General features: G+C 43.8%; 1 protein-coding gene across 1 annotated transcript in view; it reads left to right on the forward strand.

Moving 5' to 3' along the window:
* XRN2 (5'-3' exoribonuclease 2) overlaps positions 1 to 15021 on the forward strand; it is a 302991-nt gene that overhangs the window by 148069 nt on the left and 139901 nt on the right. The window contains exons 18-20 of the mRNA XM_033938550.1: positions 6524 to 6631; positions 6715 to 6804; positions 14477 to 14549. Coding sequence (XP_033794441.1) covers positions 6524 to 6631; positions 6715 to 6804; positions 14477 to 14549 — 271 coding nt within the window. The remainder of the gene's footprint in view (positions 1 to 6523; positions 6632 to 6714; positions 6805 to 14476; positions 14550 to 15021) is intronic.

Raw genomic sequence — 15021 nt, forward strand, 5'->3', positions numbered from 1 at the left:
GGGCTGACTTCTTCGGATTTCCGAGTAGATAACTCTTAGCATAAATGTCAGCCTGTTGTGTTGCGGGCTCATTGTAGAGCCCGCTCCATTAAGGAGTAGTGGACTCCTGGTCCACAGCACTAGTGGACCTTTCTTTTGGAACTTCGGAAATTCGACTGGCGCATCTCACTCTCCAGTTCCTTCAGAAATACCGGTGGTGCAAGGTTTCTTTGACATGGTAGCATATGTACATCATGAGTGAGCTCTAGGAACTCTCTATTTCTCTCTCTTGGGCAAGCTAGGTCGGTGGCAGTCCACTGAGAGGAAGCACTTCTGCCTTTCTTGGCAGCCTATGGGTCTGGAGTCGCCAATATTCTAGCAGTCTTTCTCGATCAACATTCCTAGTCTCAGGAACCTGGTTCCTCTCACAGAAGCCATTCTGTCTGCTCTTACAAGAGCCAGGGTTTGCTCCAGAGGGTCTTGTTGGCTTCGGCAGAGATCTCGAAAGCTGGGTGCTTTTTCAGTCGACGAACATAGTGGATGCTAGGGTCGTCTGCATTGGTTTGGCCCTGGCTGGCTCATGAGTTCTTGTATGATGTTTCCCCCATGGACTCTTGATAGGTCTGGTCATCTGCCAGACAGCGACACATTCCGACATGGTGTCTCTAGTGGCTCTGGTTTGCCTCGCCACCCGCAGTCTGCGATTCTCATACATCTTTAACGAGACGAGAGGCTCCGGTCCCCTTTTCCTAAAGACTGCCTAAAGGTCCCACTCCACAACCTCATGAAAGAGGCTTAAGTAAAAAAAAACTGGGCATATCTTCTTAATGTCCAATAGCACCACACAAGTTGGACAATCTCTACAGAATCCAATCCTGTCTTGTCTTTGATAGACCACAATTACAATACCAATTGTTGTTTATAGAGTCTGCCTTGAAAAAAGCATTCAGTACCAGGACTTATGCCAGTAATCCCCCAGGGAGAGAAGGTAGAACTTTGGACTAGAGAATGACACGGGGACCTCATTTTCCCGTCTCATCCCGGCGAGTTCTTTTCCTGTCCCTGCCCCATTCCTTCAAATTCTGTCCTCATCTGCACAAGCCTCAAACACTTTAAAATTATAAGTGTTTCAAGCTTGTGCAGTTAAGTTAGAACTTACAGGAATGGGACAAGGACAGCGACAAAACACACGGGGACGGGACAGGGAAATTGAGTTCCTACAGGGAAAAATTTGTCCCTGTGTCATTCTCACTTTGGATGCAAAATGTTTCAAGCAGCCATGCTGGCAAACAGAATTTTAAACTAGAGAATGACACGGGGACAACCATTTTCCCCATCTTACAATCTTCACTCATACTATTTAGTTTAATGATCTCCTCAAGACAAGGAAATACATGGCTCATTCTACATTTGACACCTTCAATATTATCTCTCGAGCCTCTGCAGTATCCATTGCAATGAGCAGACAAGCTTGGCTGCGGATATCTGATCTGGATTCCAATGTTCAAAGCTGTTTTTCTAATATACCCTGCAAAGGAGATGATTTACTCAGAGTCTGTATAGAGGAGGCCACTCAAAAAAATCAAACGTCACATGACAACCTTGTCCTTAAATCTCATCGTATGCATTGACAATGCATATAATGGAGGCAGTGCATGCAAATTAAGTCCATGCATACCCACATCATATAAGTGTGGAATCCATATGGATAGAAATTTCTTGTGTGAAGGGAAGGAATATAAAGGTAGGGTTATACTACCATCTGTATAGAGGAGGCCACTCAAAAAAATCAAACGTCACATGACAACCTTGTCCTTAAATCTCATCAATCTCATCCTACAAGAAGATAATCAAACACTTTCCAGCGTATGAATTTCTATTCAAAACACAGAGATTGTCAACCTGCTACATCTACTGCAGGGACCGGACGGACTTCACCTGACCAGAAGAGGTAAAACGTACTTGGCCACCGTCTAGCCCGCCTACTTCGCAGGGCTTTAAACTAGGTAAGTTGGGGGAGGGTATCCACTCACATTCCAGAGCAGTAAGGAATCATCCTGTGGAGGCGAGACACAGCCGCTCTTCTGAGCCCAAGGTAAGCACCCATAATACGCATGACAGCCCTAGCAAACACAAGGGATGGAGGGCCATGTATGTCAATGCACACAGTTTAGGCAATAAAATTCTGCAATTGGAGACCGAGATAGTGAATGCCGACCTAGATGTGGTGGCGATATCCGAGACCTGGTTCACGGACTCTCATGGGTGGGATATGGCTATACCGGGTTACAGTGTACTTCGTCGAGACAGAGAGGGCAGGTTAGGTGGAGGGGTAGCGCTATACATTAAAGAAGGCATCAAAACCACCAGAATCACGGATGTTAAGTACACCGGGGAATCCCTCTGGGTGAACCTGGCCAGAGGGAGAGAAAAATGCCTGTATCTTGGTGTAGTATATAGACCTCCAAGACAACTGGAAGACAAGGACACGGAACTAATCGAAGACATAGAAAATATCGCTCTACGGGGGAACGTTGTACTAATGGGAGACTTCAATATGCCGGATGTAGACTGGAGCACACCTTCAGCAACAACCAGCGGCAGCAAGAGGCTATTAGCCTCCATAAGGGGAGCACGCCTCAATCAAATGGTAATGGAGCCCACTAGGGCCCAAACGATCCTTGACCTAGTACTCACCAATGGGGAAAGCGTCTCAGAAGTCTTCGTGGGAGATAAGCTAGCCTCCAGCGATCATAACATGGTATGGTTGCACCTGAGGAAAGGTTTCCATAGATCAAACACTAAAACAAAGGTACTTAACTTCCGAGGAACAGACTTTGCACGCATGGGAGTTTTCGTCCATCAGGCGCTCCAGGACCAAACTGAGACAGGGAATGTGGAGGATATGTGGTCATCCCTGAAATCTGTCATACACGAGGCAACCGGCCGTTACATAAAATCATCACATAAACGGCGAAGAAAAGACAAACCCCAGTGGTTCACCGTAGAGATCTCACGTCTCGTTAAGGAGAAGAAAAACGCATTTGCTTCCTTCAAACGCACGGGGAAAAGTGAAGATCAACTGCTACACAGGATCAAGTCCACAGAGGTCAAAACGGCAGTCAGGGAGGCTAAACTTCGAGTGGAAGAAACTCTAGCAAACAACATTAAGAAAGGGGACAAATCCTTCTTCCGGTATATCAGTGACAGGAAAAAAAAACACAGACGGGATAGTACGCCTGAGAAAAACGGACGGGAATTACGCAGAATCGGATCCCGAAAAGGCCGAACTACTGAATGAATACTTCTGCTCGGTCTTCACCTGCGAGGCGCCAGGGTCCGGCCCTCAGTTGAAGCCACAGTCAAACACAAAAGACCCGTTTCGGAATTTTAAATTCACACCCAGCGAGGTTTACTTTGAGCTAACAAAACTCAAGGTGGACAAAGCCATGGGACCGGACAATCTGCACCCCAGAGTGCTCAGGGAGATAGGTGATGTCCTGGCAGAACCGTTAGCCGTGCTCTTCAATTTCTCACTGAGTACAGGGACAGTCCCCTTGGACTGGAAAACAGCTAACGTCGTTCCTCTGCACAAAAAGGGTTGCAGGACAGAGGCTGCAAATTACAGACCGGTGAGTCTGACATCGATAGTATGCAAACTCATGGAAACACTGATCAAACGCCAATTGGACACGGTCTTGGACGAAGGGAATCTACGGGACCCCAATCAACATGGATTCACCAAGGGTAGGTCCTGCCAATCAAACCTCATCAGCTTCTTTGACTGGGTAACAAAAAGACTGGACGAAGGAGATTCACTGGACATAGTGTACCTAGACTTCAGTAAAGCTTTTGACAGCGTCCCACACCGCAGCCTGTTAAACAAGATGAAATCGATGGGGTTAGGAGAGACTCTAACGGCATGGGTCAATGATTGGCTGAGTGTCAGACTTCAGAGGGTGATGGTTAACGGTACTTTCTCTGAGACATCGGAGGTGACCAGCGGGGTGCCGCAGGGCTCGGTCTTGGGTCCGCTCCTCTTCAACATATTCATAGGAGATCTGACTCAAGGGCTTCAAGGTAAAGTAACATTATTCGCCAACGACGCCAAACTATGTAATATGGTAAGCGAGAGCAATTTACAAGATAGTATGGCGCAGGACCTGCGTACATTGGAATGCTGGTCCTCAACCTGGCAGCTGGGCTTCAATGCTGGGAAGTGTAAGGTCATGCACCTAGGTAGCAGAAACCCGTGCAGAACTTATACCTTGAACGGAGAGACCTTGACCAGGACTTCAGCGGAACGAGATTTAGGAGTAATCATTAGTGCAGACATGAAATCTGCCAATCAGATGGAGAAGGCTTCCTCAAGGGCAAGGCAGATGCTGGGTTGCATCCGTAGAAATTTCATCAGCAGAAAGCCTGCTGTCATAATGCCATTGTACAGGACCATGGTGAGACCTCATCTGGAATACTGTGTGCAATTCTGGAAGCCACATTACCGCAAAGATGTGCAGAGGGTCGAGTCGGTCCAAAGGATGGCCACCAGAATGGTCTCAGGGCTTAAAGGTCTCTCGTACGAAGCAAGACTAAACAATTTGCAGCTCTACACTCTCGAGGAACGCAGGGAGAGGGGAGACATGATTGAGACGTTTAAATACGTCACCGGACGTATAGAAGTGGAAGATAACATTTTCCTTCACAGAGGCCCCTCAACCACAAGGGGGCACCCGCTCAAACTCAAGGGCGGGAAATTTCACGGCGACACCAGGAAGTATTTCTTCACGGAGCGAGTGATTGATCAATGGAACAAGCTTCCAGTACAGGTAATCGAGGCCAGCAGCGTGCCAGATTTTAAGAATAAATGGGACGCCCATGTGGGATCCCTACGTGGGTCAGGGCAAAACATTGGCTAATCTTAAGGGGAGGGTCTATAGAGTGGGCAGACTTGATGGGCCTTGGCCCTTTTCTGCCGTCATCTTTCTATGTTTCTATGTTTCTACTTGACTAACTACTCAAAGGCAGTCCAGACAAGAAAGACAGCAGACAGCTTCTGTGCCTTCTCAGTCCAAACCACAGCAGTCTTTCTGACTTTCTTCTGGAGAGCATAGCCAGTATTTCTCAACTTTCACCTCAGACCCTACCTACGTGCTCTTGCTTATTTCTTAGATTGTACAAAATCTCACAGGACTTCAACTCAACTGTTTCTGTCATTTGATCCTAACAGACTAGGAGCTCCTGTTATGAAAAGAACCATATCCACATGGTTGGCGAACTGTATCTCCTTTTGCTAAGCTCAGACTGACCTGACATTTGATGGCCGTGTTACAGCACATAAAGTTCAAGCAATGGCAACTTCAGTAGCTCATCTGTGTTCCACTCCCATTGAGGACATCTGTAAAGCATCCACCTGGTCCTCAGATCATACCTTCACATCCCACTGCTGCATGGAAGTTCATTCCAGAAGTTATAGTCAGTTCGGCCAAACGGTTCTACAAAATTTGTTTTCTACTTAAAAGCCAACTTCCTTCCAATACTGTTGATTTCGCCAAGCTCATGGTAATTATTGATAACTCTCTTATCAGAGCAATGATCCTGGCAGCTAGGGAGTCCCATGTGTGAGAATATGCTGCTTGCTTGTCCTGCAAAGTTACTTACCTGTAGCAGGTATTATCCAAGGACAGTAGGCAGATATTTTCACAACCTGCCCACCCCCCCCTATTTGGCTTCTTAGCTTTGTAACTGGAATTGATGGTCCTGCGATCTGGAGCAGGCGTGAAGGTACTCGCGCATGCGCAGTACAGGCATTTTGAGACTTTTTTTGTTTTTTTAATCATTTATTTATATTTCAACAAAATACAATTATTGAACAAAAAAAGAGTCTATCCCAAATATAATGAGGCAAATATTTACATTCCAAATATTCAAATTATACAGACTCAAGAGAGAGACAATTCACATACCAGAGGGAATGGTGTATTTAAACAAATAAAGGAGAAGATTATATTAGTAGCTCGTCCTCCTTTTTTAACTGGGTCAGAAAAATTAGAATCATTTGAAACCCTGCATTACTACCCCCTTCCAAGAAAAACCTGCAATTGGGAGAGCAGGGGCAAAGGTGGTGTTGGCAGCAGCTTGGTGATGTTGCAGCGGGGAGCTGAGATACTTGGCTGCTGCATACAGTATACTGCTCTTCAGGCATAGGCAACATTTGGAAGACAGCACTGATGAGGCAGGTTAGTTTCTGGAATTTTTCAGTTATAGTTAAAAACACAATTTCCTGATCTGTGGTGGTTATTGAATATATATCTGTGGTTTTTTATAACCAAAACGTAGTGTCCCTATGTATAGATAATGTGCATCGTTTTTATGAAAGTCACTGTATAACAGATGGATCAGTCCTTGTAAAATTCCTGTACAATGTTCACCTAGATGTGATATTTGTCTGTCTATTACGAAAAACTTTGAATTTCTAGACTTTGGTTAAAGAGCATTATTTGCTTATAAACCAAATGATTCATGTTCTTTTGTTTTGTATTAACAGGGCTGTGCGTCTTGGAAATGGTTTTTTCCTTTTCATTATGCACCATTTGCTTCTGACTTTGAAAATATTACCAGTGTCTCTTCAGATTTTGAGAAGAATACAAAGCCGGTAATGTTTATTTGATTATGGTAACAATTATTTTAAATGTCTTAACAAATGGAATAACTCTTCTAATTTTTTCTTTCTCGCAGTTCAAACCACTTGAGCAACTTATGGGAGTATTTCCAGCTGCTAGTGGTAATTTTCTACCTGAAACATGGCGGAAACTTATGTCTGATCCAGTAAGAATTTACTGATTTTAACCTTGTTGAAGTGTTGGTTTAACTGTGATGTGTTCTCATATTGGTTTATATGATGAAGCAAGAGGACTTACTTTTATCTTAGGTCAGTGACTTGCATACTTGTCCTGGAGGACCTCAGCAATCTGGTTTTCAGGATATTACTAGTGAATGTACAGTACATTGATTGTCTTGTTAAAGCTATAGAACCTAAAAAAATGGGTATTACAATATTTAAAGGGTCTAAAGCCAAGTCATATTCGGTTTTTTTATGCTTAACTGCCTTAAAAAGGGCACATTTTATTGCAAAATAGTGACCAAACTGATATTGAGCTGTATAGATGTTAACTAATGTATTGTAAGGAAAGTAGAAAAGTTCATTCTAGGTGACTAGTTGCAATGTCAGCCATTGAAGAACAATGTAATATCTCAAGTACCCTGTTCCTAGAAGGGATTGGGTAAGTGAACATTGCTTTGCAGGGAAATTTGGTAAACTAAAGCTTGGTATAGAGCAAAGTTTGTGAGAATAATGAAATTTAAACTTGAGTTTGTCAATAAAAGCCAAAATTAGGTATTAGTATGTTTGAAGTATCTAAAATCAATGTGTTCTGGTCTTATTTAGTCTTTTTCCACCCCTTTTTCCAACTCTCACCTACCCTAGCTACATTCCTTAATTTATTCCAGGACAAGCAGGTAACATATTCTCATGTGGTTGGCATCATCCATGGAGCCTGGTACGGACAGTGTTGTTAAAGTGTACTGTCCTTAAACATTTTTGAAATCTTTGAGACTGCCCATACTGCACATGCTCTGGTGCCTTCCCTTTCAACATCGGCTCATGGGACCATCAGTTCATAGTCTTCCATGGAGCTAAGAAGTCTTGGAGTCTCTTCAAGTGTATTTTGTTCCTCGACTCATTTTTGCTTTCACATTTGTTTTTTCTTCATACTTTGATTTTTATTTTGTTTTTCTGTCTCCCCCCTCCCAAAAAAAAAATTGTTTATTTTTGACCAAAATTTTCAATTTTGGGCTTTCTGGGCTCCTCATGCCTGTTTTCGGGCTGGGTGCATCGACCCTTTTTTGGGTTCCTTTCTAAGTGACCTCCCTGGGACCATTGAGTCCTTTGATCTAGTCACGGTGGTGGTCCTCGCCATGTCCAGGGCTCCAAGTAGTTTTAAGTGGTGCACTCGGTGTAACTAGACCATATCTATCACTGACCCAGATTCCCGCATACACTATTCTACTCTTCAGAAGAGATCCCTTTGAGCCTGCCAGATACAGTTCAAAAAACTGTTCAAATCAGCATCGGGTACATCAGCTATGTCTGCTGACTCAAAAACCAGTACTCAGCTTTGACCCTCGGTGTTGGCTCTAGTACCAACAATGTCCATTCCTCACCAAGAATCTTTAAAGCGATGACATACCAAGAAGCAGTCTTCCTCCCTGCAGCTGGTGTCTTCCCTGAGTCGTGCCTTGAAATTGAGGTCACCAATGCTTCGACACCTTGTACATCCTGTGCTATTGGTACTATTAACTGCTCCAGTACCAGTGCTGTTCTTACTAGATCAGAAATCTCTTACAAAAGGAGTTGGCTCAAATGCTTAAGAAGTCCCTGATGCAGGTACCTGAATCGACACCTTCGGTACTAGCCCAGTCCGAGCAAAGCTATCAATTGCCACCTAGAGCCAGATCTTGAACTCCATACTGACACCGGTCGCCTTGGCATTCATCCAGGGACCTTCAGACGTTCCAAGTTTTAGCATTAACGCTCTACACACGGAGCATCTCAGAGTGCTTCAAAATACAGTCCTTGACGCCCTTCTCATAGGGCATTGCATCAACGTTCATCTTGATCCCCAGGGTATGACATAGATCATTATGACTGATCTATCTCAGCGCTTTTCAGATCATAGAGCTGTATCTGACCAGGACTCTTATGGCATCCCTTCAGACCCTTCACCTCCTTAGAGGAGGAGATCATTACCGTAAAGTCTGTCATTTAACATATTTATTAGACCGATGGGGAATGCCCTACTAATAAAGATGGAATCTGATACTGAGCCCAGAGCTGAACTTATGAATACTCTGGATTATAAGGCATGGCGAAAAGACTGTCTTAGATTGCCTTTTCACAATCTGATGAAGGAGATAGGAGGGTGAAAAATGGGAAACGCCTCTATTGGTTCAGGTAGCTCCCAGAAAACTCAACACCCTCTATAGGGTCCAGGCTTTAACAGACCACAGCTCCAACATCAGTCCCTTCTAGTGAAGTCAGTGTTGAAGAAGTCCAATAGCTCTACAACCTATGCTAGCAATCCACTAGACAGAAAAGTGAAAACCTTGGACAGATTTGGTTGCAGAATCTTCCAAGGTACTATGTTAGCTCTCAATCTATCTAATGCAGTGATTCCCAACCCTGTCCTGGAGGAACACCAGGCCAATCGGGTTTTCAGGCTAGCCCTAATGAATATGCATGAGAGAGATTTGCATATGATGGAAGTGATAGGAATGCAAATTTGCTTCATGCATATTCATTAGGGCTAGCCTGAAAACCCAATTGGCCTGGTGTTCCTCCAGGACAGGGTTGGGAACCACTGATCTAATGCATCTGGGGCAATAGGAGACCCAATATGTATATTAAATGTTAATGGGATTTTTTAAAATGTGAATACTATTATTATCCTTTGCATACAGTTCAATATAACAAACTATCTGAAATATTTTAACTATACTATGCAGTTATATGATTCAGCCATTTTGTTCTTCTTGTTACTTAAACTTTAAAATTTTACCAAGGTGCTTGCTCTGTTTCTAAGGCTATGAACCAATCTCTAGGTTAAAAAAACAAAACGGTGGTGTTATGTTCTTTAAATAGTAACAGAGGAAGGCGCCGAAAATTATATCTGATTTGCACCGAGAGAAGTACGAGAAGAGGCTTGAATACCTGAATATGTATACCCTAGAGCAGTGTTCTTCAACCTTTTTACACCTATGAATCGGCGGAAATAAAAGAATTATTTTGTTGACCGGCAAACTACTAAGACTGAAATTTTAAAAAATGTTTTTGCCCCATCCCCGCGAGCTCGGTCCCCGCAAACTATCTGATCCCATCCACACAAGCCTCAGTTATGATTTTATATTGAATGTATTTTATTAAAGTATAAAAAAGAAACAATATTCTGTACAATTGTCATTTTATAAATACAAATAATAAAGAGTAAGGATCAACAAAACCCCTGGCTCCCCTCCCCTTCATAAATATCCCCTCTACTATCAAGAAAACTGAATAAGCCAAATTATTACAGAATGCTACACAGAAATATAATGCTAACAGAATATTGCAGTCACACATGACAGGGACAGTGTTAGTGGAGTGCAACTAGGGCAACTGCCCCCTGGTCAGAGAGAGACCTAAGCCAGCTGGAAGCTAAAAAAATCACTGCCTGGGCTTTGCAGTCCCTAGTTATGTCTAGCACCAGCTCTAGCAGGATACATATTTCAAATCTGATATATTCTAGTCACAAAATACAAATAAAATTATTTTTTTCTACCTTTTGTTGTCTCTGGTTTCTGCTTTCATCTTCTTTTCACTCTCTTCCATCCACTGTCTGCCCTCTACTCCTTCCATTTGGTATCTGCCTTCTTTCTATGCCCCTCTCCTCTTTCCATCCAGCCTGTGCCCCCTCTCCCCTTTTTATATGATTCATTCCAGCTTCACTGTTCTCTTCATTTTTATCTCTCCTACACCAGATCTAGCATCTTTGTCCCTCTCTCTTTATTTCTCTGCTGACCCCCTTTCCAGCATCAATCTCTCTTACTTTCTCATTCCTCTGTCTCTCCTTTTTCCCTCATCTAATTTCTCCATTCCACCCTGACATCTTCCCCTCCTTTAATCTCCCTGCCAGCTGTTTCCTTCCTTTTTTCTTTCTCCCTTCCCTCCTCCCCCTATCCAACAGTAACTCTCATCCCTTCCCTTTCTCTCCTCCCCTCCCAGCAGCATCTCTCCATCTCCCTCCCTCCAGGTCCAGTAGCAGCTCTTCCTTTATCCAGCAGATTCCCAGCCTCCAAAGGTGGTTTCCTCCCCTTCCTTCCGCTCCCCTCCCAGCAGCTCTCAGTACTTGCCTGCAACAGCGATTCACTTAGGCAGTCTTGGGTCCTTTGATGGGTTGCATCGCCTCTATGGAAAGAGGAAGTTGCATCATCAGAGGCGGGCTGCGACTCAGCAAAAGCCCCAAGGCTGCCGAAGTGAATTGCTGCTGTAGGCAAGTACTGAGAGCTGCTGGGAGGGGAGCACAGAGGATGCAGCTACTGTTGGAGGCTCTTGCCGGCCCTGCACAGACCGGCAGGAATTTTTCACACCAATCTCGCCAGCCCTGCGCGGACCAGCAGGAATTTTCTGCGGACTGGCGGTTGAAGAACACTGCCCTAGAGCAGTGTTTCCCAATTTGGCTCAAGAGCACTGGCCTCTCCAGTCAGACCCTCAGGACATCCACAATGACAAACCCAACCCGCATACTCTGCATCCACCATGGGCAAATTTCTTTCATGCATACGCATATAATGGAGGCAGTGCATGCAAATTAACTAAAGACTGAAGCATAGGGAAAGGAAATGAAGACAAGAAAATACCAGGATCTAAATTGCAGTGGCCACTAAGAGAGCGAATAGAATGCTTGGTATAATCAAGAAGGGTATTACAACCAGAACGAAAGAAGTTATCCTGCCGTTGTATTGGGCGATGGTACATCCACATCTGGAGTACTGCATCCAATATTGGTCGCTGTACCTAAAGAAGGATATGGCGATACTCGAGAGGGTTCATAGGAGAGCGACACGTCTGATAAAAGGTTTAGAAAACCTTTCATACACTGAGAGATTGGAGAAACTGAGACTCTTTTCCCTGGAGAAGAGGAGACTTAGAGGGGATATGATAGAGACTTACAAGATCATGAAGGGCATAGAGAGAGTGGAGAGGGACAGATTCTTCAAACTTTCGAAAAATAGAAGAACAAGAGGGCATTCGGAAAAGTTGAAAGGGGACAGATTCAAAACGAATGCTAGGAAGTTTTTCTTTACCCAACGTGTGGTGGACATCTGGAATGCGCTTCCAGAGGGCGTAATAGGGCAGAGTACGGTACTGGGGTTCAAGAAAGGATTGGACAATTTCCTGTTGGAAAAGGGGATAGAGGGATATAGATAGAGGATTACTGCACAGGTCCTGGAACTATTGGGCCGCCGCGTGAGCGGACTGCTGGGCACGATGGACCTCAGGTCTGACCCAGCGGAGGCATTGCTTATGTTCTTAAGTCCATGCATACCCACATCATATAGGTGTGGAATCCATATGGATAGAAATTTCTTGTGTGAAGGGAAGGAATATAAAGGTAGGGTTATACTACCATCCTCTGGGACAGAATGAGTAGACAGATGAAGAAATGTTTTCAGAGATTAGGAAAGCTAGAAAATTGGGTATAATAATAGGTGATTTCAGTTACCTCAAATCTTATTGGAGAATGAGTAATATGCTATCTTACTCATATATAAAATAATAGGAGTCTGTTGCCTAACAAAGTGATACTGCTTTATCACTACTAGAGCACCTCAGAGTTGCTGTCTCCTAGACCCTAATAGTCCAAAACTTGAGAGAGAAAAAAGCCTCAAATGGTCTTCATGGGCCACCCCTACCCCCCCAACTGATTTATATAAAGCTCTTTCCTGGGTCTTGAATGTGCAAGATACAGATTGCAAACTTTTAGACACAAAAATCTTCAGACTTAAATTAATCAAAGCAGCACAATGCAGGCAAATCCTCCTCAGTAATAGACACAGCAGCAATAGATATATCAAAAAGTCGCTTAGCTTGCTCTGAATTTCAGCTGTGCTCCATTGGACACTCAACGGCTGTTTCTAGTCCCTATCACTATCTTCCAGACTTCCCCCCCCCCCCCGATGCCAGCCTGCTTGCCTGCCTCCTTTCCATCCCCCTGAGCAGCATGTTTCCATTTAAACTCCACCCCCCCGAAGCCAGCCTACCTGCCTCATTCCCATCCCCCTGAGCAGCATGTTTCCATTTAATCCCCCCCCCCCGGCGCCGACCCTACCCGGCACACCCGAAACCCCTGTTGACCCTCCCAGTCAACCCTCCCACCGCTAGACGGCCGACAACCCTCTCGGCTCCAGCAGCATCCGAGGCACAGTAAACACACTGCTTCACGGCCTTCTACTGGCCTGATTTCCTCTGCCGCGTCCCTGATGACATTTCGAGCATTATTCCTGATGTGACTGCCAGTTTGCTCTGTCAGTCCTTCAGCATCTATTTGGGGTCTAGCATCCATACCTCCCCAGCCCATTTGTTTCTGTTCAGGCTGCTTCCAAAAAAACCCCAAACAAACAGTTCTTAAGCCAGGCCATTGTTTTTCACCTATTTTTCTTTTGGACAGCCTGATAGCTAGGGATTCCCATGTGTGAAAATTGCTTGTCCTTGGAGAAAGTGAAGTTACCTGTAACAGGTTTTCTCCGAGGACAACAGGACATGAATTTTCACATACCCACTTTCCTCTCCTAGGACTTGTTTTCTACATGCTATAACATTAGACTGCCTGGGTCCTGCACGATGATGGGCAGAAAGGAGCGTGCATGCATAGTGGATGCTATCACAAAAGCTTCTGAATAAAAGGTACACTGGGGAGAGTCACTAGGGCTCAGTCAATGGTGTCGCCCACATGTGTTCTGTCCTCATAAAACACCTGCTACAGGTGAGTAACTTATATTTTATGAGATAGGAGGACATGCTGTCTTCTGGATTTCAAACAGGCTAAAAGATGGGGAAAAGGGTTATTAGTGGAGTTTCCTCAGAGTATGGAGACAGGAGTAACGAGTGAGGAGATTAAATTTGTGGAAAAGAGAATTATTCAAAGTCATTAAAACAACTGAGATTTGTGAGGATTTTATGAAGGATCTTGTGAGGTTAGGAGACTTGACATTTAAATAGCAGATAAAGTTTGTGGGCAACTGCGAAGAAAAGGGATGGAGATCAAAACAGAATATTATTGTGTTCCTGAATATTGCCCTACAATGGTAGAAGGAAGCAAGTTTGTTCTGGCTTATTTGTGGGAAAATAGTGGGGGGGGGGGGGGGGCAGGCAGGAAGAGAACCCAGGAGGGAGCCAGCCCGTGTACCCCCTGAGGTATGCATTCTGCAGGTTGAGAAACACTGGTCTAGAATGTCTCACCTGTGTACTGGAAAAGAGTTTGCCAGTGTAAGTACAGAATCTCTTTTTTTTCCACTGTGTTCCTATCAGAAAAGAAAATTTATTAAATCAGGCTCCTAATTTGCCACTGCTTGGAACTGGCAGAAGTCAGTGGCACTTAATCCCAAAGATAATATCAACTGCAGGCCTTCACCCCTCCATCCCCCGGTCAGTATCTGTGCCAAGGTGATTTATCTCTTTGGTTCACTTATTAGTGAACTTATTAACTGTGGTATGCATCTTTACAAGTCTCACCCTGTTCTCCCTCGTTACTCCTCTCTCTCTCTCATTGTTTTCACTCTTCAACACTTTTCTCTCTTCTTTTCGATTTTTGTCTTCCTCATCCAGTCTCTCTTAGTTTATTGTGCAGTGTACCTGTATGCAATATTTGAAGTTAATTATGATTTTTAATTTGATTCAATACAGGAATCAAGTATAATTGACTTCTATCCTGACGATTTTGCTCTTGATTTGAATGGGAAAAAATTTGCATGGCAAGGTAAGTTTAACGTAATTTGTTCAGTGTTCTTGCTTTTGGCATGGTTGCTTATTTGACTAGAATATATCTTTCTTGTGTGCTTTACCAAGATAACTGTTTATAAAACATGATAACTTTTTGAAGCAAAAAAAGTGTTAGCATTTGAGCGGTTGCGTTAAATATTACTAGATGATGATGATGATGGTAGTAGCCATTCTAACCAGGTACTGAGATGTAGCAGATTAATCATTGTTTGGGGATGGGAGGTTCTGCTTTGTAGTACAATTATGTTATTTGTCTCCTCCACATTTAATTAACAACTCTCTATTTCTGTTTAATCAGTGCTTCATTAGTGTCGTCATAATTGCATTACAGGAGATAGAGGCATATCTAGCTTTTGATTTCCAATTGTTTACATGAGAAGCTAGCAGTTAGATATTGTATGTTTGATAGCATGTGTATTCCTGTTCAGACTGATTAACTCATTCTTTTT

Source organism: Geotrypetes seraphini, chromosome 3 (genome assembly GCF_902459505.1).
Source record: "Geotrypetes seraphini chromosome 3, aGeoSer1.1, whole genome shotgun sequence".
In the NCBI taxonomy this organism is placed as follows: domain Eukaryota; kingdom Metazoa; phylum Chordata; class Amphibia; order Gymnophiona; family Dermophiidae; genus Geotrypetes; species Geotrypetes seraphini.